The sequence below is a fragment of the Pleurodeles waltl genome, chromosome 10 (genome assembly GCF_031143425.1).
Source record: "Pleurodeles waltl isolate 20211129_DDA chromosome 10, aPleWal1.hap1.20221129, whole genome shotgun sequence".
Lineage (NCBI taxonomy): Eukaryota > Metazoa > Chordata > Amphibia > Caudata > Salamandridae > Pleurodeles > Pleurodeles waltl.
In genome coordinates this window covers 342,570,806-342,595,699 of record NC_090449.1, presented here as the reverse complement: position 1 = coordinate 342,595,699, position 24,894 = coordinate 342,570,806, and the positions used below count along the sequence as shown (strand labels likewise).

At 45.3% G+C, this 24,894-nt stretch overlaps 1 protein-coding gene across 1 annotated transcript in view; it reads left to right on the top strand.

Moving 5' to 3' along the window:
- EME2 (essential meiotic structure-specific endonuclease subunit 2) overlaps positions 1 to 24,894 on the top strand; it is a 186,819-nt gene that overhangs the window by 68,967 nt on the left and 92,958 nt on the right. The window contains exon 4 of the mRNA XM_069210563.1: positions 6,260 to 6,369. Within this exon, the coding sequence (XP_069066664.1) occupies positions 6,260 to 6,369 (110 nt within the window). The remainder of the gene's footprint in view (positions 1 to 6,259; positions 6,370 to 24,894) is intronic.

The following is a 24,894-nucleotide window of genomic DNA, read 5'->3' as shown; positions in this document are numbered from 1 at the left end:
CTGACAAGAAGTTGAGTAGAATAACACATATTTATTATGAGTCTTCTCCAATACACACACACATGTGCCTTCCACCCAGGTCTCCGCCAACTGCCAGGGCTCACATTCCATTCCCCACATTCTTTCTACCTAAGAGCATTCTACAAGAACTGAACAGTACGAACATTCTTAATTACACAACACATCTTCCCTCTTTATATAACGAATCTGGAGATAAGTTTTGTTTCTCACAGCTTGTCCTGAACTGTCATTGTTAACACTGGCATCTTCATATGCAGAATTTCTCTCTTCTGTTTCATTCGCATCTTCATTCCCAGTGGGGATGTCATCACGCACAGTGTCCAGCCAAAAATATTTTTTTGTAGATTCTGTAGAAACATCTCTATCCATAACAGTAGATTCTTCTCTAAACTTTGCAAAACGGCTCATATGCCAAACCCGCCCATCACTCAATTTGACAGAATTTTTGTAAACCTCGAGAACTGTTTTAGGTTCAGAAAACTTGCTGTCTCCTTTTTTTACTTTACCTGGTAATTTAACACAAACTAAATGACCCTTCTTTAAGTTTAAGCTTTTATAATGTCCTTGAGCTTTTTAAATATTTTTTTTAATCTCCGAAGGAGACCATTCTTTCATCCTAGAATTGCCTAACCAACCTTGATTATCCATAATGAAAGGAATTCTTCCTCTCATGACAGTAAATGGGCTGTAGCCTGTCAAAGTCGGGATGGTTCTATACATCCAAATCATTTTCTTAATACAGGTTTTCCAGTCAACATTTTTATATGTAGCTAATTGCAGAGTCTTTTATGACCCGATTAAACCTCTCCACTTCACCATTCCCACTTGGATGATAAACTGACACTAATTTGTGTTCAATACCATTCCTATTCAGGAATTCCTTAATTTCCTCACTTTTAAATTGAACACCTTTGTCAGTAATGATTTTCCTTGGTAAATCTTCCCTCTGAAAAAGTTAATCCAAGAACATCAAAATGTTCCCTGAATTAGCTTTAGTTACAAATTTTATTTCTGGCCACTTTGAAAAGTAATCGACCACCACTATAATATGCCATTCCATGTTCCCCTCAACGATTGGCCCTATCATATCAATTCCAATAACTTCCCAAGCCATTTCAGGACACGGAACAGGGTGCAAAGTTGGCTTTAAGGTCAGGGATTTGTCTGTGTTCACACATAAATCACAATTTCTAACAATTCTCTCAATATTAATATCCATACCTGGCCACCAGTAATTTTCTTTAATTTTCAGCTTAGTTTTGACAATGCCCAAATGCCCCTCATGATTTATCTTGATAATAGAATCCCTCAATTTGCCAGGTGGTACAATCCTATCGCCCCTCATAACCTTGTTATGGACCACTGATAACTCATTACGCAACTCAAAAAAAACTTTAAGCTCAGCTTCAATATCCTTTTTTCCTGGCCAACCACATTGAATGTACTTCTTTAATGTGGATAATATTGGATCATTTGAACTTGTTTCATCCCAAACCTTACAACTAATAGCACTCCATTCAGTAGTGCCAGTCCATGCAACATTAATCCTTTCCACATCATCCACAGATTCTTGGAGGAGTAAGGGCAATCTACTCAAACAATCCGCCACTTTGTTCTTTACACCTGGAACATATACCAACTTATATCTGAAGTCCAAAAGTCTTATAGACATCCTAGCTATTCTTGCCGTAGCTTTAAGAAGTCCCTCAGTGGCTAACACCTTAATTAAAGGTTTATGATCACATCTAACCTCAACGTCAAAACCCAGCAAAAAGTTCCTAAAGTGCTCTAAGCCCCATACAACAGGAAGAGCTTCCCTCTCTATAGCTGAGTATTCTTCTTCTGTGGAGGACAATGCTCTAGAGGCAAACGCTATAGTCACCTTGAAAAGTTCCAGGGCAAATCACAGTGGGTATATTAAGAAAAAGTTTATTTGTGGCTATACTGGGAGGGAGACTCTATAACGGCCGCTGCCTCCACCACGCTCCGTTCCTTTTTTTTCCTCTGTTCTGTTCCTTTTTTTTCCTCTGTGTTCTGTTCCACGCACTACCAGCTCTAATCCTCCTTCGCACGGCGCGTGGAACAGAATCATCAGGATATTACACACCTCTTCACCATTCACACCTGTCTGTCCATGCAAATTTACATTTTATCTTTAATGGTTGTCTTAAACCGAAAACAAATTCAGAAAAACTCTTAACAAATCTTGCATAAAATTCCGCTAATCCAAGGAATGACCTTAATTTATCCTTATTACTAGGTGCCGGTGCATCTTTAATAGCGGACAGCAATTCTTTTTTTGGGTAAATTCCACCTTCCGTGATTTCATGTCCCAAATAGTTCAATTGTTGTACACCAAATTTACACTTGGAGAATTCAGCTGTTAAGCCCTTATCCCTCATAATACCAAGTACACTATCTGCTCTAGCATCATGTTGTTTCCTCTTCTTCCCCATAATTAAAATGTCGTCCTGAAAAAAGATCACACCTTCTACGTCTTTGAAATGTTTGGCACTAGTTTCTGAAAAACTGCTGCAGCAGAGGCCAGTTCAAACGGCATACAGGCATATCAATAACACCCCTGAGGAGTCTTGAAAGCAGTTAGGTTCTTAATATCCTCATGTAATCTGACTTGGTGATAAGCCGAGGACAAGTCAATGGAGGTGAACCATTAATGCCCTTTGTCAAGGCAAGCATTTTGCATATCCTTGGCGACGGAAATCTCTCCACCACAATGTTGTTATTCAACTCCCTCAAGTCGATGCACAAACGAACCTTCCCATTAGCCTTACGTACTGCCACCAATGGGGAAATCCATTTGGATGCATCAACTTCTTCGATTATACCTTTCCTTAAGAGAGACTGCAGTTCCAGGTGTTGGCGTATTGGAGAAGACTTATAATAAATACGTTTTATTCTACTCAACTTCTTGTCAGTGGCATCACTACAAGAAGTTGAGTAGAATAACACGTATTTATTATAAGTCTTCTCTAATACGCCAACACCTGTACCTTCCACCCAGGTCTCCGCCAACTGCCAGCCCTCACATTCCATTCCCCACATCAACTGCCAGCCCTCACATTCCATTACCCACATTCTTTCTACCTAAGAGCATTCTACAAAAACAGAACAGTACGGACATTCTTAATTACACAACAACACCTCACTTCTTTGTTGGTACAGTACTAAGCCACTTGCCACATATGACTCTCTCCATTCGTGAAGAAAACCACTGCAGACACACAAGATTTGCTCAACTTTCGCCCAATGTTCAATTTATCATTCCAAAGCAAACTTCTGTGAACCTTAGGATCAAACCACTGACTATCAGAAACAACATCCCCATCACCTTTGTTGGAGCCCAGCAAGCGGCTTTGATCATCATTGACCTCTCAGCATCTGATGACACAGTTGACCACAACATTCTGTTGTGGGTATTGAGAAGCTGGTCTGGGATAGCTTATACTGCTGTTACCTGAACCAATTAATTTCTCTCTGGTTGTACTCAACAAGTACACATGGGCTGTTTGTCTGTAAAGGTTCAGTGTTCTTCCTTATCTTGTTCAACTCTACATTCAGCCACTGTGTCAGCTACCAGATCACATCAAAATCCACTTCCGGATATATACTGACAACACACATCGACAGCCGGAGAACAACCCTGAAGTTACTAAACCATTTTCTAAACCACATACAAATTTGAATTACAAAAATCTTCCTTTGCCTAAATGGAGGTAAAACAGGAATCCTATTTTTTGGAAGATAAGAAACAGTCTCTCTGTCATTTCTGTGCCACCCAGTCTAAGGCTTGCATCCACTAAGACCCTGAAGCAAGAAAGCTGGAGATAATTTTTGATTTGAGCCTTTGTTTCTCATCTCAAATCAAGTTGTAGTAAAGATGCTAAGCCTGCAACTCTCCTACTCCTCAAAATCTTATCTCTCCTGCAAACCCCCTTATGAATTATTGAACCTTCACGATGCCTCTTCATCTTGTGCTGTATAGACTTCTCCACTGTGATTTGAAATGTGTTTTTACAGGTGTGACAGAGAACTTGATTGACTAAATTCAAAACCAAATCACAAACAGTGCCTTAAAATACAAAGATGTGATAATGCTAAAGCAGCTAAACGATGTAGTTTCTCCCAGTGGATGCTATGATTAAGGTTAACACATCATTCACAAGGCCTACTACAATATAAAAAAAATGGACCCCACGTCATATCCACTCTAGGTATGTATGTATGTTCATCTTTCTTAAATGTGATTCCACTTCCTATTTGCCAAAAATATGGAAACAATCCCTATCCGTGATAGGTCCAAGAGTGTGGAACAACCTGACCTCCATACTCAGAAGTGAACCTCCATACTTTCAATTTAGGAAATGTTCAAAAAATATTTTGCAGATAGTCTTGGCCTAAATCTCTCTGAGTTGCCGTTGAAATTGTGTTGTCATCTTACCTCAATGGACGGCAGCCAGTGGGCCAGCTATGGCCGTACCGTGTTGTTTATGTTTGTTCTCATTTGTTTATATATATGAGTTGCTCAGAGTTATCCCTTGATGACAAGCACTTAAATATGTAAATAACTAAATTAACAAATGGGGTGAGAAAGGAACATTTTCAGGTATTTACGATTAGGCTCAAATTGTAGAGAGACACCCTTGACCATTGTAAGATTAAATGAAGGTTACAATAAAGTGATTCACCATATTCCTTGTTCAAAAGCACCCTTCTCCCTCCTCCTTAGGGTTATCTTTCACCATTTCAGAGCTGATGAATTTTCTGTTAGGATTTTCAGTCCAGAATGATGAAATACTCTGTTGCAGAACAACAGAGCTTTTAGCTTGATAGGATGGTTATGAGATTAATATATTTGTTCAAGGGAAAGTCTTGTTTTTTTGCTAACGCTCTGTCCTGCTGAGACTTTCTTTGAGCCTGCAAGACAGTAATTTTTAAAACTCAGTGATACAACAATGTATAAAGCACCAGCACCCCAGAAGGCATGCGAACATTCGACTCTAGATGTTTTGGGCACATCAACTGAAAGAAGATTGTAGCCTGTTGCAGATGCACACACCTAGGAAGGAGAAAATGTTTCAAGCTGTTGTGTTTTTGAATCGAGACTCTTAGATTTTGATTAGATGCAGGCCAAAGGCATTGCACCTGTTTGTAAGGTTTCTGTAATAGTTCTAGATATGATGGTATACAAAGTGTCTGTAAGTGTCACCAGGACTCTGACTTTGTTTGTGCCACTTGCACTTAGCTAGCAATTGATATGACGTTAGCAAAATGTTAGAATGAGTTACAATTTACAGAGATAACTTCAGGGCTCTGGATCTTTGTCATAGATAGATATTGAAAGCAGGTAAGGCACTCCAGATCCTTCTTGTTTGCTTATTCTTCTGCCTATTGTAATGTCAGAGAGATTATCTAGACATCAGGGTTACTTCTCCTTGTTTATTCCTGGTGTTTCTCTGGGGTAAAATTGGATTATGGATCTGAGATGATATGGAGCAGATGAAACAAAACTGCTCATCCTGGAGGGTGGGCAGAGTGTTTGTCTCAATTAGCAGTGTAGGGCATACAGTTCCTTTCAGGAGTCTGCTTGGAGGCAAATAAAAGAAGATTAATTATACATCCATCAACAGTGTTCCAGTCTACTTCAACTACTTCCCATTGTTCAAGTACGCTGTGTTGAGGTTGTCATCTAAATTGAGGACATCTGTGCTCAGCTAAAAGTTAGGAGAGTGATCATAATATAAGTGTAAAACTAAAGTGGAAAGGAAAAGCTTTGTGGATTAGCACATACAATGCAGACATTTACTCCCTTTGGCCAGTTGCAATCTTTGGATACTTCCAAATTATTGACACTGGACTTTAATGTAATCTGACAGGAGTACAGGAAGAATTGTGTACTAGACAAACTGGGATGTGCTTACAGCTGCCCTCGAATAGGAGTGGTGGAGGCAAAATTATTAAAATAATTTAAAATGTGGTACGGCATAAGATGGTAACCACTGTATAAGAGAAGATGTAAACTTTAAAGGTTGGATTGAGTCTTTAGTATTACAGTAATCCTTAAATTAAATCTGTTTCTTATATGGGAAAATTCTGGACGGAGTTCTATGGACTCCTTTACTTCTCTTCATTTGTTCACATGGTGTTCTTGGATTGTAGTGATTTTTGAAGCTTTGCACTTTCCTATGCTCATTACTACTCTGTATTTTGTTCTGTTCAGGGCTCAAAGGAAGCATCAGCAGTGACTCAGTCATTTGCTTTTGATGTTGCTGACAGACATCAGGAGAAGAAAATCTGCCTGATTGTGATCGGGCTAGAGCCCTACCGATCGTAAGTCCCGTTTGAAACATGTTGGGCAATGGAGGTGCGTATTGATTGACTGTAGTACGTTTCCCGAAGATGAATGAAAACATGCCACATATGCAATAGTTTGTGTGAGATAAAGAAGACAACATACCTATTTTACTGGGAAGTTGGAAAGGTTGGTCATTATATGTCTGATTGTGAAGTATATCATGTTACATAACTTAGTTGTAAAGCGCACAACTGCGAATAGTCTAGCATTGTGCTGCTCTAGCTGTCTGGAGTAACCTGCATTTTTGCTTGGAGAAGTATGTGACTGTGGTATGACTTATTTACAAAGTACATGTCAATCCACCACAGAGAACCACTTATCCAGCTGACTATGCCCTCAATGCCCAGAAACATCCAACATAGCTCTCTGCTCCTTGAAGTGATAGGGTCTAAGAAGGGTGACCCTTGGATGAAAGACAATAGGATGAGATGCAGATGTCAGATCAGCAACAGGAAAGATGTTTAGTTGTGCTTTTGGATTATTAGACTGTCTACCTAGGTATCATAAACCAGCCTTCCTACAAACCAGCTCAAACAATCAGAACCCTAGCTTTCTCTCTCAGTTTATAAGACCTTCTCTCAACTGTACCCATAGCATACCTTTATTCTCTTTCACTGCTATTTTGACACCGCCTGGTCTCAGTCCTTCACCAGACTTCGTATCTAGAGAAGCAATGTGTCATTACCAACCACAATTTCTACCGTCACACACCATAACTTTAGAGATTATTCTTTGATCTACCTACTAATTGTAGGGTTATCTTGTTTTCAGCACTTGCGTCTCATGTTCTGTACTCTTGTTCACTGCATCTAGCACTCAGTTATTTCACTGTGTTCTTGAAATTCCCTTCACACCTAGATGAAGATACAGAGGGAGTTCTCTGCATCTGTATCTGTAAGGTTGCAAAAACATGTTTTCTGGATGAGGAGAACCCCTCCCTAACTTTATTTAGATGGAAAGGAGCTCCAAAGTTTGCAGGGTTGGCCTGAGAATGAGCGACTTCTCTGTTGGATTTGTTGAAACGTGTAACATTGAACTATATGAGTCGGTTGGATTGGATACTTTGGGGGTCATGAATGTGGCAGTATCACTGCCAACAGGCCGGCGGTGTATACGCCACATTATGGCTGCTGCCAACCCGCCACATCACCACTCATACCCCCATGGCGGTATGAACTGCCGGGCCGGAGATAGTTATCTCCGACCCAGAGGCCCACAAATTACCGCCAGCGACATTATGAGCCGGCCTACTGCCATGGTTTCCACAGTGTTATCAATGCCACGAAAACCATGGTGGTAGGGCCTACAGGTGACAGGGAATTCCTTCCCTGTCACCGGTGGGCGGCTTCCCCCCCCCAGCAAGCACCTATCCCCCCAATCCAAACACACTCTCCCCCCACCCCTGATGCACACACTCACCCCCCCAGCCCTCTGATCCAAACACACACCCCCACCCCCTCCGATGAACACACTCACCCCCTCCGATTCATTCACAAACACCCCCACCCCCATACACGCACACACCCACAGACATGCACACACTCACACACACAACACCCATTCATGCACACATGCACCCACCACACAATTGCCCCCACCCCCACAGCCATACACGCACACAGCCACACACACTCACATCACCGCCCACCCCCCTACAATCACAGCACTCCTCACCCCACACCCCCGCATACACGCACAGACACGCACACACACCACGCACACACCCATTCACGTACACTTCCATGTATGCATTTACTCTTTCATACCAACACGCATTCATACAGACATACTCACACACATTCATACACGCATTCACACAGACATCCAAACACCCATTCAGACACACATACAAACTGACATGCAGACACGCACTTCCTTCACCTTTCATACACGCATACAACCACGCATACACCACAACACTCCCATTCACACAAACACACACACATGCATTCACACAGGCAGACACCACAAACTCTCACAAAACGTCCTCACCCTCCCACCTCTGTTGGACGCCCGACTTACCTTGTCTGGCAAGGAGGTTGCCCAACAGCAAACAGGAAGGGGCACTGCTACAGCCAGCAGCGCCCTGCCAGCAGGATACCTCCAGGCAGGGCCTGATGGCCTTAATGCGGCTGGCGGTGCCCTAGTGGAGGGGCGGGGCTACTGGTAGCAGTGCCAGGGTCCCACCGTCCGCCAGCATGGCTACTGTAGGATTTTCACCCTTATTGTGGTGGAAATTCTGCAGTGTCCATAATATGGTGGATGGAAGACTGCCAGCACTGGCGTTCTTCTGGCACCCTTTGCAGCAGCAGTATTCTAAGAACACCGCCGATGTCAATGAGGGCCTTTATCTAGGCCAGTAGATCTGAAATTTGTACTGAAGAATGTTAGTCCTAGTCCATTCAGCGCTTTAAGAAGCACATTTTATTAAACTCTATTCGTTAAGACACTTGAAGCCAGCGCAGAGTCATCTGGGCTGTAGTAAAATGATTCCAGGGTTTCAAGAGTAGGTGTAACCTGGCTGCTCTACTTTGCCCCATTGTAAATGGTTAGAGGAAATATCTGGGTCTGAGGAATAGAACATGTGGTGGAATTTAGACGAGAGAACAGAGGTTTGGCTGAGGCTTGAACTCTCAAGAGGAAGCATATTTATGGGAATACCAGTATTCTAATTCTGTGCATATTAGTTTTAGAGTTCCCTAGAGCATTTAATTGTAGTTCCAGGCTACAGTATGCGTTTACAGCGATTCTTAGGCTTCTTACTTTGTTTATTGTGGGGGATGCTTGCCATAAGCCTAAGAACTGTTATGATGGTGGCCGCCAATTTCAATATGATGATTTCTGTTTTGTTTAACCTGAGTTTGAGAAGATTGGTGTTAATCCAGTCTTTTGCAGAGACCAAACATGGTGCCAAACTGAATTTCATGGTTTCATTGAAGTTCTTAAATTTGAGGACATTCTGTGTGTTCTGTAAAAGTGAATAAGACAGACCAAAAGATTGATTCAGTTCAGTCAGAGAGCTGACTTGCATATTGAAAAGAATGGGAGAGCTGTTTGATGGCTTTGTTTTGTGTTTGTGAAATAGATAGAAGTGCTATATTTTTGGTTGTATTGTCAACTGCATGCAGTGCTAATAGTTGTGATAAGAAAGTTAGAGTTTTGTGCATGTGAACTTGATGGAGTTTGTTTTTAATGCAGTAGCGGTGCTCTGTTTTGCCGTAAGGTGAAGTTGGTAGTTGTTGTTTTAAATAAAACTGAGAAATTACTAGTGTTTGTTTTTATTCTCATTTGGGTGGTTACCAAATTGGCTTATATATGAATATTGTTTTTACATCTGGTGCCAAATACAACACAAGCTATTTCTTACCCTGCATTATAGAAAACCACCCTGTGTCAGGTGGAGCATCCCAAAATACTTTGAGCAGGTCTTAACTTTTATAGTTGCGTGGCCGATATAAACTATATTATGTTTTTTATATTTCTGATGATGTAGTAAAGCTGAACTTTGTCATCTTGGATTTCTTTCACTACTGATACAGGAGGCTATCCAAACTGTGGCATTAGTTTTTGAAGTGTTGTTTTGCCCTCATTTAATGACTGTTTTATGCATGCCTTTCATGAAATTTTCAAACGTTTACCATTTTGCTCTGTAATATCTTGCTGTAGGGAAGTGCATCTTGTATAGAAACACAGAGTACATATTCTAGACCAAAGTAGTTTAAAGAGGTAGTATTTGCGGGAGGATGAAAGTATGAAACAGGCTGTTCGACATATGATCTTTAAGGATCAAGCCATGATTGACCCAGGAGGATCAGCCCACTCAAATACTTCAAACAACACAAAAACACCTGCATGGAAATGCACCAAAACATTATGTGATTACTCCTGGGTTTTGCGGTTTATAACAGCATCTTTGTTCTAACATGCTTCAAACTCCTACTCTTTAGACCGGCTCAACCTACCGGAGGTGATGCTCTAGAATAGAGTCTTGACCAAACAGTTGACCAAGGGGATAGTAATGGCCCTTTGTAAAAGTTGATGTAATATCAGGCCCATCTGTTTACAACATTTCATAGCCTCTTGTGAGTAAGACTTCAGACCGTTGAAGGATATAGGTCATCATTACAGACCGGTGAAGCCGTGGTGCTGAAAGACCACCCTATTACGACTGATTTCTGAATTCCCCCTGAAATCGGGTGGAATTTTGACACCAATCGTGCTGGCAGTGGGCAGTGAAGAGGCGGTTCCACTGCTGGCACCGCCACGCCACAATGATGCCACATGCTGTATTACGAGCCGTGGCAATGTCCTGATTGCAGGGCTCTCCCGACGACCTCCTCGACGGACAAGGTAAGTGGTTCTTCCAATAGGGGAGGGGGGGTTGTGTGTGTGTGTGTATATGTGTGTGTGTGTGTGTGTGTGCGTCTGCATGTGTGAATGTCGTGAATGCAGGGGGAGGGTGGTGTTTGTGGATGCATGTCTGCATGGGTGAGTGATTGTGGATGGGGCGAGGGGGTGTGTGAGTGTTTGTAGATGGGGTGGGGGGTGAGTGAGTGTTTGTGGATGGGAGGTGGGGAGAGTGAGTGTTTGTGGATGGAGTGAGTACGTGTCTGCGGGTGTGAGCGATTGAGTGCGTGAGTGCGATTGAGCAGATGGAAAGGGTGGGTGTGTGTATGGGAATGCATGTGTATGTAATTGGAGGGTGACTGGGTTAAGTGGATGGGGGGTGTTTGTGAGTGAGCGGGGAGAGCAGGTGAGTGTGTGTATGCGGTGCAGGGGGAGAGGGTGTGAATGTCTGTATTCGCTGGGGGTGTGTGAATGTATGTATCTTCTGAGGGGGAGGGGTGAATGTATGTGCTGGGGGATGGGGATGTGAATGTGTATGAGCTGAGGGGGAGGGGTTGTGAATGTATGCATGCACTGGGGTAGGGGTGTGTGAATGTATGTATGCCCTGGGGGAGGGGTGTGTGAATGTATGTATGCGCTGAGGGGAGGGTGGAGAGGGGAGTGAATGCCTGCGTGAGTGCAGTGTTTGTGTATGTTAGTGTGAATAGGGGTGTATGACGCGAGTGTGTGGGTGAGTGGGGGTGTGTTTGTGTGTGGGAGTATGTGGGTGCGGGTATGTGGACGTGTGTGTGAGTGTATCCTGGCGACAAGAATGCTTATTTCTGTCGCCAGGATACAAGACCGCCAGCTTTTTCTGGGGATGAGACTGCCAGAAAAATGCTGGCGGTATCATGCATCATAATACCGCTAGCGGTATTACGGCATCTGCCGTGCTGGAGGTGCTCACCCCAAGCCCGGTGCACTGTGGAAAAGAGGCGGGATAGGCAGAGTATCGTCAGTTTGGCTTCGGCCAAACCGGCAAACTCGTAATTTGGTGGTCTTCGCTGCTGACCCGTCGGCTGTGAGATCGCCACCACGGCCCTGGTGGTCTTCGTTCGACCAGGGTCGTAATGAGGGACATAGACTTGGAAACTACAATAATGCCTCCCAGAGAAGTGGCTATCTGAGCGTGCCTGAGATTGATCCAATTGAAGACTCTAAGTAGGGCATGTAAACATAGAAACAGGCTGCAGAAGACGGGTTTGATAAACAAAGCCGGGTGTTTTAAGTGTGGGGAGGAGAAAGGCACTTTCCTACACATTATTTGGGTGTGTAGAATTATCAAAGCCAACTGGTACGCGGTACAGGCAGTGCCCTCACAGGTATTTGGCATCACCAATACAATTAATGCTACAGTAAGCCCTATTGGGTATTCCAAATGACTTAATCCTAACCAGGATTACTCAGTCCTTTTTAGGCTTCATGATGACAAAGAGAAACATTGCTGGAGTATGGTGGCATTTAGTAGGAGGTTTAAACTTAGGGCCTATCCAGACCCCTGCAATCAGATGGAGACAAGTGGGTTAGTCTGAAGTCCAGTTTTGACATCAGGGTCAGCAAGACAAAAGTTTGATATATGTGCGAAACAATTTCAGCTCATTGACTAAGTCTGGTGCAACTATTGAGAGTCTTGACTGCTTGACTTTATCTGGTTATTTCAGCTTTACAGATGTGTGTTAATAAGACTAATATATTTTAGAGCCAAGAAAGGACAATTTTTAGGGAAAAAGCACTAGGAAGAGTATATTTACATTAACATGTAATACATGACATACATTACCCTGATTACAGACTCAGAAATGTGCAATTGAGATGGCTTTCACTCTTTACAAAACATCTTGATGTTGGGCATTTGGGGTGGGCAATGCAAGTTGTTTCTTTTTCTCATGTGTCTAATCTTAGAAGCCCGGGAGACTTCATATTTAATATCCAGGCTTTAGAATATTCTCTGGCACTGAACCTCACTGGTCCTGCTTGCTAACAGTTTTAACTCACCAGAGAAACCAGTTGATTTGTGTGACCTAAATGAGGACAGAAGAGTGCATGTTTATCAGGTGTGCAGATGATCAGAGTCTCAAAACACTTTAGACCATTAGTCTTGCATGAGATACAATTCACCTTGCACCTGCAAGAAGAATGGTATACGCTCAAGACTCGCACAGAACTTCTTTGTAGAATTGCTCCAAGTGCTATGAGTGGTAACCTTGTATAATTTCCATTCAAGCACTGATGACAGAAAAAAACCATGACAAATGAGATCAGCAGCCTGGAGACCCTGTTTCAATGTAGCTGCTCATTTCTGATGTGTCTCTGGCATCACACGACTGCCTGCCCCATCCGCAACTGTATTTGAAGCTAAAACATCACTTTCACAGTATTTGTCTGCTTTCTTGAGTTACTTTTTCCATCTGCTTTTAGTGCCTTTTGTCTGTGACCTAGTCCTATAGTCTGCATGACTTCAAGGATTTGGAGGGCTTGAGGACTTGTGCAAAGTCTGTCGAGATTTCGCTGGCAATTTCTAGCAGTTTAGCATACTAGAGCAACAGAGTCAGGCAAACCCCAAAGGCTTCCTCGGCTTCGATGACTCTAATAAAAGTGTCTCCAGGGTATAAGACTCATAGGGTGGCCCGACGCCCCCCGTCGCTTCTCAGTCCTGTAATATCGACTTAACAGGCTATAAACACCAAATCCCCATTTAACTTGAGAAATGTGGGTGCCATAAACCTCTCTTCATTGCTGTATCCCATGCCTTTTTCCACCTGTCTTATTAAAATGGGTATTTCTGGGGTATTGCCCCCTCTCATCAACAGTACTGAGAGAGTGTCAACATTAATTGAATCCTTCAACAGTGTTTTTTCCTAATTGTCTTCCCATGAGCACAATTTTGTTACATGTTGCCAAATAACATAAATCTAAGTTTGAGGATGCTAGACTGCTATCCTCCCATACCAGTTTAAGTGTGTCCAGCTCGACTTTGTACCTTTTCCCGGCCCATAACAGGGTTATCAGTAATTTGTTGTGCTCCCTGAAGGTGTCTCTGGGGATAGGGTACTTGGAACTCTGACTTACATAAAGATCTTGGCAAGAACACCATTTCAGCCAGAGCAGTTTTACCCCCTATAAGTGACAGAGGGAGTGTTTTCCAGAATCTGACCAAGGAAATTAAGGGTCCGATTTAGAATTTGGTGGGAACGTTACTTCGCCACAAACATGACAAATATCCCGTCCGCCATATTACAATCTCCGTAGGATAATATGGAATTGTAATACGGCGGATGGGATATCCATCAAGTTTGCAAAGGAGTAACCCTGTCTGCCAAACTCCAAATCAGACCCTAAGTCTTGTTTGACCTTCTGGTTTGATGTGCATAATTTCTCTCCATAGTATGACCACCTTCATACCCAGATGTCTAAACTTGTCTGTTTCCCATCTGAGACCCAGTGCCGGAGATCAGCTATAGGTAGGTCTGTCAACCAGACCCCCCCCCACCCCACCAGTGAGAATGCTACTGATTTCCCCTAATTGGTGCACAGGCCTGATACTTTACTGAATTGATCAACCTGCGTCAAGAGCAGTGGGGCTTGCTGGTGTGGGTGAATAACATAAATCAGCATACATTGATGCAAGATGTTCTGCTCAATTACTCTAATTCCCCATCCTAAGGGTTCTAGCACCAGTGCAAAAAACAAGGTTTTGTACTGGTGCCAGAACTCTATAGTTCAACTGTCATAAATCACATCTTCTGTTTTCAGTTTGGCTGTGGTATTAGTGTATAATAGGCAGATCCAAACCAGATATTGATTTTTATTGATGCATTACTGCTTCATTGTATGTGGCATCTCCTTTTCTCCATTGTGTGTTGTTCACTTATTCATGAACACTCAAAAACTCTGGCTGCAAGTGGAATTCCAGAATACTTTTGAGAGTAAAACCATTTTTTCAAAAATTTCTGTGTTTTTGTTGTTGTTTTTTTAAAAGTTGAACTCACAAATTGAATCGTGGAGGCACCTGATCCTAAATTCCCAATGATTCCATATTACAGTGAAATAAAGAAAGGGGCACATAGAATACCTTGCATAAATGGACAAACTTCACTGAGCCTCCAAGACTCTATGCTCCTGTCTCAAAGACACAGGTTTGCTAATTTCTTATCAGTTCATGCTTCAGCTCTCCAGAGGACGGATCCATGAACACTGGCCTACACCCAGGTTTTCACTTTGTTAGAAATTATTCCCGTCAGAATTCGATTATTTTATGTACTATTCAACAGTTCCTTGAAGCCCCTTAGCTCATACAAATGTTTTTGTTAGGACATTTGTTGGTTATGAAGATTTTTTAACTATACACCCCTATCCCAAGCCTAATTACACACCCTTTGTGTAAAATACACATGGATCTATTATAGAATATCACATTTAAAATGTTACCTTTCTCTCAGGATAAGTCTCTTGGCAATTAAATTATCACCCATGTAAGTCAGAGAAAGAACCTCATGCAGTGAGCCTCTTCAGTCTTCATTATAGAAGAATTCCCTTTATTGCCGAACATATCAAAGAGGGAATCAAAAGATCGAGTGGATTCACCTTGGAGATTGGATATATTCTAGAGTCTCCACAGTGTCCACTGCAGGTGGGTCTCTTCCCAGTCACCCACCTGGGAGAGCTAATGCTTCCACTGTAGCACTGCCTAAAACCATGATACACCTCTCTTGGACAGATGCAGTTTTAGATACTCGTGACTTATCTTTTGCCATTGATATGTGGGTCTTGATGGAACCACGCACAAGGGCTCCACTGTGAACACTTGTGAAACAATAAGGATATCAACATCAAAGAAGAGGTTCTGCTTATCTTTAAAAAAAAAGAAAAAATGTTATGTATAATTATATGGCAATAAACAACAATTGAGGGTGCAAGCCCCCACTCAAAAGAAATGTAAACAAACAGAGGAGCTAGAAACATACATGCCACAAAAACAAACAATCATTCGGCAACAAGTGTCAAGCCAAATAAACCACAATATGAAGGAAGACATCACAGTGTACACTAAGAAGTGCCATCAAAGTGAGGAACTTGATGTGTCTCCCGTGGGGCAGAGATTGTGTTGCCTAATCGACCACCCTAGACCTTGAAGAACTTTCCTACTTTTGTACATGACCTTTTCAGCAGCCATCTAGAGATCCATTTCCGATCTCCATTCGGTCATGGTAGGGACCTCCATTTCACCCCAGTGGCTTGCCACATCCCGTTTAGCCACCACCAGCCCCAGGTTGCGATCAAGAAGATGCATTCTAGGCACATCCACAGAGGTTCTGTTTATCATTTAGGCATTTGACTTTGAGACAAATTCCATGGATAGACCATTAATGCATACCATATTGTGAAAGTCAATATTAAGTTGGTTTGACAATACACAAGCGCTCTTTGTGGATAAAAGAGTTTTTTATTTGTTTTCTCTGATCTGGGTACTGACTGGTGAGAAGCAGAACCACAGATCAATATCAGAGATGAGTCCACACAGGAGAAAGCCAACACTTCCTCTTGGTACACCCAACAAAAGGTCTGCATTTACACTGCCAACCATACACACTGCTAAGAAAAAGACCTGTACCTATTTCTTCATGCACAGCAGGCAGAGAGGCTCCAACATCACCACGACAACCAAGGACTCTAAGGCAATATAACATCTCTGAATTATATTGGAGTATCTTTTTCCCAAGGTTTCATGTGAGATCACCATTGAGTGTCATCTACTGGTATCATTGGAATGAATCAAGAGGTTCTGCAATAGGAGCCACCAGATTACTTTTTGTAGACTACCATTGAAGGTTATGCACCTGATCTAAATTATGAGGCTCCACAGAAAACAGCATTATTCTGATGGATACAACTACCTGTGGATTCCTCACCTAATGAATACTCCCATTGCGCCAGCATCCGACGGAAATCTTCTTCCTAGCTTCTGCACTTCGACGAGGACGTCACAATTGCCCACGTAACGCCGTCTGACGTCATACAGGCAATAAGAAGTCCTCTCCAACGTGCCGACGTCAGTTCCCTTTTTTCCGTGCCATTCGAACGACGGTTATTCTTCGAGGGAGCTACTGTTACTACTCGACGTAGTTACAGTTATTTTTTTGCTGTTTTCGCTTTGAGACAGTTTACTATGTCGCAAAGAAAGTCTGGATTCAAGCCCTGCAATGAGTGCGGTGGCAAGATGTCGGTTACGGACCCACATTCTGACTGTTTGTGGTGTCTTAGTTCCGACCACGACGTTGACAAATGTGACTCTTGTCAACGGATGAATCCAAAGGCCTTAACAGGGCGAGAAGCAAAACTCTTTTTGGCGAAGTCGAAGAAAAAGGAGAAAAGACATCATCACAAGTCGCCTTCACCGAAGTGGCATCGGCGTCATCGGGACTCCCAGCGCCGTCGAGAATCTCGGCTCCGGTCGAGTAGGGAGAGGTCGCGATCGAGGTCACCATCGACTCGACGTCGGAAGACTTGGGAAGTGAGTCCCACCATCTCTCCCCAACCGCAGACGCCGTTAGCATCTCCGACATCACCGACTTCGCCGACGTCTCCTGTGAACCCTCCTTCTGTGTTCGAGGTTCCTCGGTGTCAAGAGTTTTCTCCAGCTTTGCAGACGTCAGGACCGGCGTCGATGTCGCCTCCAACCCATGGTCCTCAGTACCCGGCTTTCCCGGCCCCTGGAGCCGATAGTTTGCATTCTTGAATGCGATGTTCTCCATCTTTCAGCAGATGGCTCCGGGTGGTGGACCGGCTGGTCCTTAGGGCCCTTTGGCCTTCAATATGGGTGCTCTGACTCCGTTACGACCGGCACCTTTTATGCCCTTTCTTCCCATGGGAAATGTGGGCTCGGCGCCGGCGTCGGCACCTATGGCGTCAGCATCTCAGCCAGTGACGCCGAGTAGACCTGTGGTTCCTGCGCCGGAACAGTCTTCTGTCCGTCCTTCTCCTCGTTCGGCGCCGAAGAAATCCATGGCGCCGTTAGATCCGGCGTCTGATGGATTCGAGGAGCGGCGTCAGGCTTCGACGTCTGCTGAAGCCATATCTACGCCGAGGATAGAGGAAAGATTGCATTCGAGGAGGCTTGCTCTTCGCATCCTTGAGGAACAAGAATATCGGAGACAGACATTAGAAGAAGGAGAGATTGAGGAATCTCGAGAAGATCTCCATGGCTTAGACACGGCTAGTGGTCTGGACACCTCTCCAGAATGGGACTTGTCATCACATGGAGAGTATACGGAGGAAGCTGCAACATTTCATTCAGTCATCAGGAAAGCAGCTGACTTTTTAGACCTCCCTTTGCCGGTATCGGAGCCTAAGCAGAACATTTTAACGGAAGTGTTGCATCCTGCCTCAACATCTGCAGAGCCACTTCTGCCTTTTAATGAGGCTTTGTTGGATCCAATCATGGAAATTTGGAAGAAGCCGGTGTCATCTTCGGCGGTGAACAGATCCGTGGCTCGAAGATATTGAGTGGCTGCTGCTGACCCAGGCTTTCTCTCCAGGCACCCAACTCCTGAAAGCCTGGTGGTGCAGGCTTAATGCTCAGCCCGGTCTACCCCAGGATCATTTCCAGCTGTGCCCTCAGATAGAGACTCTAAGAAAATGGACATTTCTTCAAAAAAGGCTTTTTCGTCATGTAGCATGGCTTTGAAATCCACTAATGCTATCTGTATTTTAGGAAGATACATTTACGCCCTGATGGACGAAATAAAGTCGTCTCATACTGAGGTGCCCCAAGAAATAATGAGTCTGGTTTCTGATGCTCAAGCAGCGGCAACCCAAGTTATTCACTCTGGGTTAGATACGACTGACTCTGTTGCCAGGGCTATGGGTACTGCTGTAGCTACAAGGAGGCAAGCCTGGCTTCATAGCTCTGGATTCTCTTCTGATGTACAGTCGACCCTCTTGGACCTTCCTTTCGATGGCGATAAACTTTTCGGCTCCAAGGCTGACTCAGCTCTAGAGAGGTTCAAGGAGAGTAGGGCCACTGCGAAGTCTTTAGGCTTGCAAGCCTCTTCTTCTGCTTCCTCCAGACTTTTTAGGTGGTTTCGAGGATTTGGTTGTGGTTCCTCCTCCTCCTTTCGAGGGAGATTCCAGCATCAACCCGCCTCTGCTCTCTCCTATAGATCTTACAGGGGGAGGGGTAGGGTCCAGACCAGAGGAGCCGCCCAGCAGCACTCTGCCTCTTCCTCTGGAGGGGTGCAGCATGGGAAGCAGCCTTAGACTTCCACCAATTCCTTCTCACTCCACTCCTGTAGGGGGGAGGTTATTGAACTTTCTCCACAAGTGGGAGGTCATAACATCAGACTCCTTGGTCACCAGCATTGTGGGGAAAGGCTATGCCCTTCCCTTTCGGGAGTTTCTGCCCCCCATCCCGCCCACCCTTCCTACTGTTCAGAAGAGCATCTCCTGTTACTAGAACAGGAGGTTCAAGTCCTCCTTTCAAAGAGTGCAGTGGAGTTGGCTCCAGAGCAGGAGAGGGGTCAGGGTTGTTACTTAAGATACTTCTTGATCCCCAAGAAGGATGGTCGGTTGAGGCCAATCCTGGACCTGAGGATCTTGAATTGGTTCCTCAAACAGGAGAAGTTCAAGATGCTGACCCTAGCTCAGGTGCTTTTGGTGCTGAACGATGGGGATTGGATGGTGTCTGTCGACTTAAAGGATGCTTACTTTCATATCCTGATACTCAAGTCGCACAGGAAGTATCTCCGGTTTGTGGTGGGGTCGCAGCACTATCAGTTTGCGGTCCTCCTGTTTGGTCTTACTTCAGTACCTCGAGTCTTCACAAAGGTGATGTCGGTGGTTGCGGCAGAGCTCAGAAGGAAGGGGATAGCAGTATTTCCTTATCTGGACGACTGGTTGATCAAAGCCAAGTCTCCGGAGCTCGTATTGCATCACCTACAGTCGACAACCCAGTTGTTGGTTGACCTGGGTTTTTCTGTGAATGTGCCCAAATCTCACCTAGAGCCCTCTCAGCGCCTACTTATCATAGGGGCAGTTCTGGATACAACATTGAATCGTGCCTTTCCTCCGCCTCAGCGGATTCAGGATATTCAGGCATTGGTTCCAATGTTTCGAAGTGGAGCAGTCGTTCCAGTCCTCAAGGTCCTACGTCTGCTCGGTCTGTTTGCTTCTTGCATTCTGTTGGTCACTCACGCTCGCTGGCACATGAGGGCTCTTCAGTGGTGCCTCCGGAAGCAGTGGTCTCAACACAAAGGGGATCTCGAAGGATCTGTAAAGATCTCCGGGGGATGCTGCTGTGGATTTAATATGGTGGATTGCGGACGGCAATCTTTCCCAAGGAAGGCCGTTCTCGCAACCTCCGCTGGTGACCACAGTAATAACGGATGCTTCCACTCTAGGGTGGGGAGCTCATCTGGGGGACCTGGAGGTCAAAGATCATTGGTCTCCAGTGGAACAGATGTTTCATATAAATCTGTTGGAGTTGCGGGCAATATGTCTGGCTCTCAAGGCCTTCCTCCCTTCCCTTTGCGGTCAGTCAGTTCAGGTCCTGACGGACAATACTTCCGCGATGTGGTATATAAACAAACAGGGAGGTGTAGGGTCGTATCTTCTCTGCAGAGAAGCTCTACGGCTTTGGTCCTGGGCAAAGGACCATCAGATTTGTTTGGTAGCAAATCATCTGGCCGGAGTCTTGAACGTGCGTGTGGATACTCTCAGTCGCCATTTCTCGACTGATCACGAGTGGCGTCTCCATCCGGATCAAGTCCGTCTAATCTTCCAGATGTGGGGGTTTCCTCGGATAGATCTGTTTGCCACCCGGGAGAACTCGCACTGCCCGTTATTCTGCAGCCTCCAGTATCCGGTACAAGGAGCCTTGGGGGACGCGTTTCAGATGACCTGGTGCGACCAATTGCTTTACGCGTTTCCCCCCATACCCTTGATTCCTCGAGTTTTGAGGAAAATTCGCCAAGACCGGGCCCAAGTCATCTTAATAGCTCTGGATTGGCCAAGGAGGGTATGGTACACGGACCTTCTCCAACTCTCACTATGCCCTCCACTCCGTCTCCCTCTCAGGGCAGACCTCCTCTCGCAATCGCAGGGGCAGGTTTTACACCCCCACCTTCAGAGCCTGCACCTTCATGCCTGGAGATTGAACGGGGCAACCTGAGTTCCTTTTCTCTCCCGCCTGACGTAGTGGATGTTATTCTATCGGCCACGCGACACTCCACTAAATCTATCTACGCTAATAGGTGGGCTAAATTTGTGAATTGGTGTGGAGAGAGGCAAATTGACCCCTTACATGCCCACTTATCGGATTTCTTGTCTTTTGCTTTGTCTCTGGCACAGAGGGGTTGTGCAGTGGCTACAGTCAAGGGATATTTATCTGCCCTGTCTGCCTTTCTATGTCTTCCGAACCAGCCTTCTCTATTCAAATCCCCTATAGTACTTAGATTTTTAAAAGGTTTCATTAACAAATTTCCTCCCAATCCGTTCATTATGCCTCAGTGGGATCTAAACCTAGTCTTGGCTTTTCTTATGGGTTCACCGTTTGAGCCTATGCATTCTTGCCCTTTAAGGTTATTAGTCCTAAAGACTGTTTTCCTTGTTGCAATTACTTACGCAAGAAGAGTGAGTGAGCTGCAGGCTCTATCTGTTAGACCCCCTTACACATCTTTTTATGGGGACAAGGTGGTGTTGAGGACCAAGGGTGCTTTCCTACCGAAGGTTGTTTCACCCTTTCATATGGCCCAAACGATTACTCTTGTCTCGTTTTATCCTCCGCCTCATCCTACGAAAGAAGAAGAAAGACTACATTGCTTAGACCCGAGGAGAGCGCTAAGCTTCTATGTGAACAGAACAAAGGATTTCAGGTTGGAGGATCAGCTCTTCATCGGGTACGTGGAAAAGAGGAGAGGAAGGGCAGTCCACAAGAGAACACTCTCCAGGTGGGTCATTCTTTGCATTAAAATGTGTTACTCTTTAGCAAAGAAGGAACCCCCTGATGGTATAAGAGCTCATTCCACCAGAGCTAAGTCGGCCTCTTCGGCCTTGGCTAGGGGTGTTCATGTGGTCGACATCTGCAAGGCCACAACTTGGTCCTCCCTCCACACTTTTGCGAAGCGTTACTGCTTGGATTCTGAGGTTAGGAGGGATGGCCATTTTGCACGGTCAGTGCTGCAGGATTTCTTGGTTTGACCATTCAGGCACCCTCCACCGAGTGCGGTACTGCTTTGGGACTCTATTCATTAGGGGCCAGATGTAGGTAGGAAAAAAATAGCGACACGCAAATTGCGAGCATTTGCGACTCGCAATTTGCGTGTCGCTGACTGCAATGCAGGTAGAAAGTGCGTGGACAAATTGCGATTTGCACCCGGAGTCGCACCGCAGATAGTGAGTCCGCTGTTTGCGAGGTCGCTTTTTGGTCCCCTGGAGGAAAGGGTTGAGGAGACCCTTGAGCCGGAGGCTGTCACTGGATTTGGGGAACTGGACACCTCTGAGCCTGGACCATCAACCGGTGAGTACCATGTGATATGCTTGTACCCCCATCAATGCCATACCCCCACCCACCATGTACACAGGGGCATGCACAACCAAGATAGCTCCATTTCAGAGTAGCAAACACCAGAATGATGCATTATGGGCAATGTAGTCTAGTAGGCATTTCATAGGCTATTGTTTATTAGGAAGTTTTTAACTGATAGGAGACACTGGCAGTGTTTTCCCCATGTCCCACAGGTCTACCACAAGACACCCCCACCAGCCCAAGCAGCCAGGTGCCAATGGTCAGCCAGCACAGAGAGGAGACAACAGGACCAGCCACCACTCCCACCTGCACCACCAACACCATCCCCTCTCTGGCAACACCTGTTGCAACAGTGGTGTTGGAGCCTGCACCAGGTACAAGCCAGAGTGCCACATCAGACATTACAGGGCCTCCACCGCTGCGCAGGGCTTCCCTCCACAACACCAACGGAGGCCCAACTGCTACGGGGTCAGCGCCTGCAAATCCAACAGTTAAGGAGGATTAGTGGGGTTTTGCAGCGCTTTGAGAGGAACCATGCCAACAGCATGCAGCAGGTGCATTCACAACTGGAGGTCATTGGGAACAACACAGGTGACCTTGCCCTGTCTATGCGCAAACTGGTGGCTGGACTGCTAACGCAGAGTGACGGTGCGCGCTGCAGGGACCGCGAGCTGCTGGAACGCCTGGACAGGAGGGCCTCCTCCATCGCCACAACTGGGCTGTCTAGGAGAACAGTCAGCATCCAGGTTGACATGGGCAACTTTGCGGGTGATGTGGCACAGGGACTGGGCCGGATCACCCATGCAATAGACCTCATGGAGGCACGGCAGGTGTCCAGGGGTACAGGTGACACCCCACAAGACAGTGAGGAGGGCTCCAGTGTCAGCAGTGTCTCTGCCGGTGACACCAGGGTGCTACGGAGTGGGAGTACAAGGCAGAGCACTGCTGACCCACCTAGTACCAGCCAGGCTGGCCGAGCCCGCCGTAGGGTGTGAGCTAAACACTGTCCCTGATGTTGGGGCACATGATGGCAATGTGTCCCATGCCAGGTGGACTATTGAAGTCCCTGAACAGTTTTTTCTTGTATATAGTTTGGTAATTTGCACTTATTAAATCATTTGTTCGTTCCACTTAACACATGGACTGTTTGTTCTATTGGTGAGTATGGTAGAAGTTGGCACGTACCTTCCAAAGTATTGGTTTGCAATGTGTTCCCGTCTCAGTCTGCCTTGATTTGCGATGCTCCTATCCCCATGATGGCGATGTGGTAGCTCTTGCTCTTCATCCTCCGAATCTGGGTCTGCAGGGGTGAGAGGTAGCCCACGTCGGGTGGCAATGTTGTGCAGGATAGCGCATGCGACAACTATTTTGAATGCCGTTATGGGGGTATACTGGAGGGCACCTCCACTTCGGTGGAGGCATCTGAACCTTGCTTTCAGCAGTCCGAAGGTTCTTTCGATTATGTTCCTGGTCCTCTTATGTGCACTGTTGTATCGCCTCTCACATTCATTGCTGGGTGTTAAGTACGGAGTCAGTATCCATGGCCGTAGTGCATATGCACTGTCACCTGTTGGGCAGAAAACGTACACTGTTAGCAAGGCATGGGTGGTTTGCACATTGATAAGTGTGCATGTCTGCAAGGTGTATTCAGCTCTACCTAGGAGGTATCCGTCTCCAAACTCCCCACGTTCCAGGTGTTGGTGTATCCCACTGTGCCTAAAAATGTAGGAGTCATGAGTACTGCCTGGAAATTTAGCAACCATGTCAGTGATGACATAATGGGCGTCACAAACCACCTGAATATTGAGTAAGTGTGTACACTTCCTATTGCGGAACAGATATTCCAGGTTTGCAGGAGGGCATATTTGAATTTGTTTCCCGTCTACACACCCTATGACATGGGGAAAGTTGGCAATCCGGTAAAAGTCCAACTTGGTGCTGTTAATTTCTGCCTCATTCCTGGGTAGGTATATGTATCGGGACATGTGTGTGAGTAAGGCATCTAGGAACGCCCTGAGGAACCTTGATAGTGCACTTTGGGATACCCCACCTGCCACAGCAATGACCCCCTGATAGCTACCCGAGGCCAAGAGGTGCAGTGAGCATAGCACTTGCACATGCGTAGGGATGGCGCAGCCGTGCACAGTCTGGCGTTCTAGCTGTGGTTTGAGTAAATCTATTAAATCTAGTATAGCTGCGCTGCTAAGCTTGTATTTGTCATAAATTTCCTCCTCAGTTTGCTGGAAGAGTGTCTGCCTTGTTCTGTAAATCTTCTCCTGTCTCTGGCTCCTCCTCCTCCTCTGCTGGGCTGCGTGGGCTCTCCTCCTCACTGCTATCAGGTATATCTCCGCCATCTTGAGTAACCCAGATGCCTTCTGGGTCTCCTTTTATACTTTGGTAATGGTTACCACCTGCTCTGAGTTAGTGGTAAATTGGAAGTGCAAAATGTTTTGTTTGCGACTAGTCGCAATTTGCGAGTTGCTATTGCATATGGTTTCCGACTCGCAAATTGCGACTTCCTATTTGCGGGTCGCAAAATGGGGTCGCAAATTTTGCGAGTCGGTACCGGCTCGCATCGCATTTTGCGAGTCGG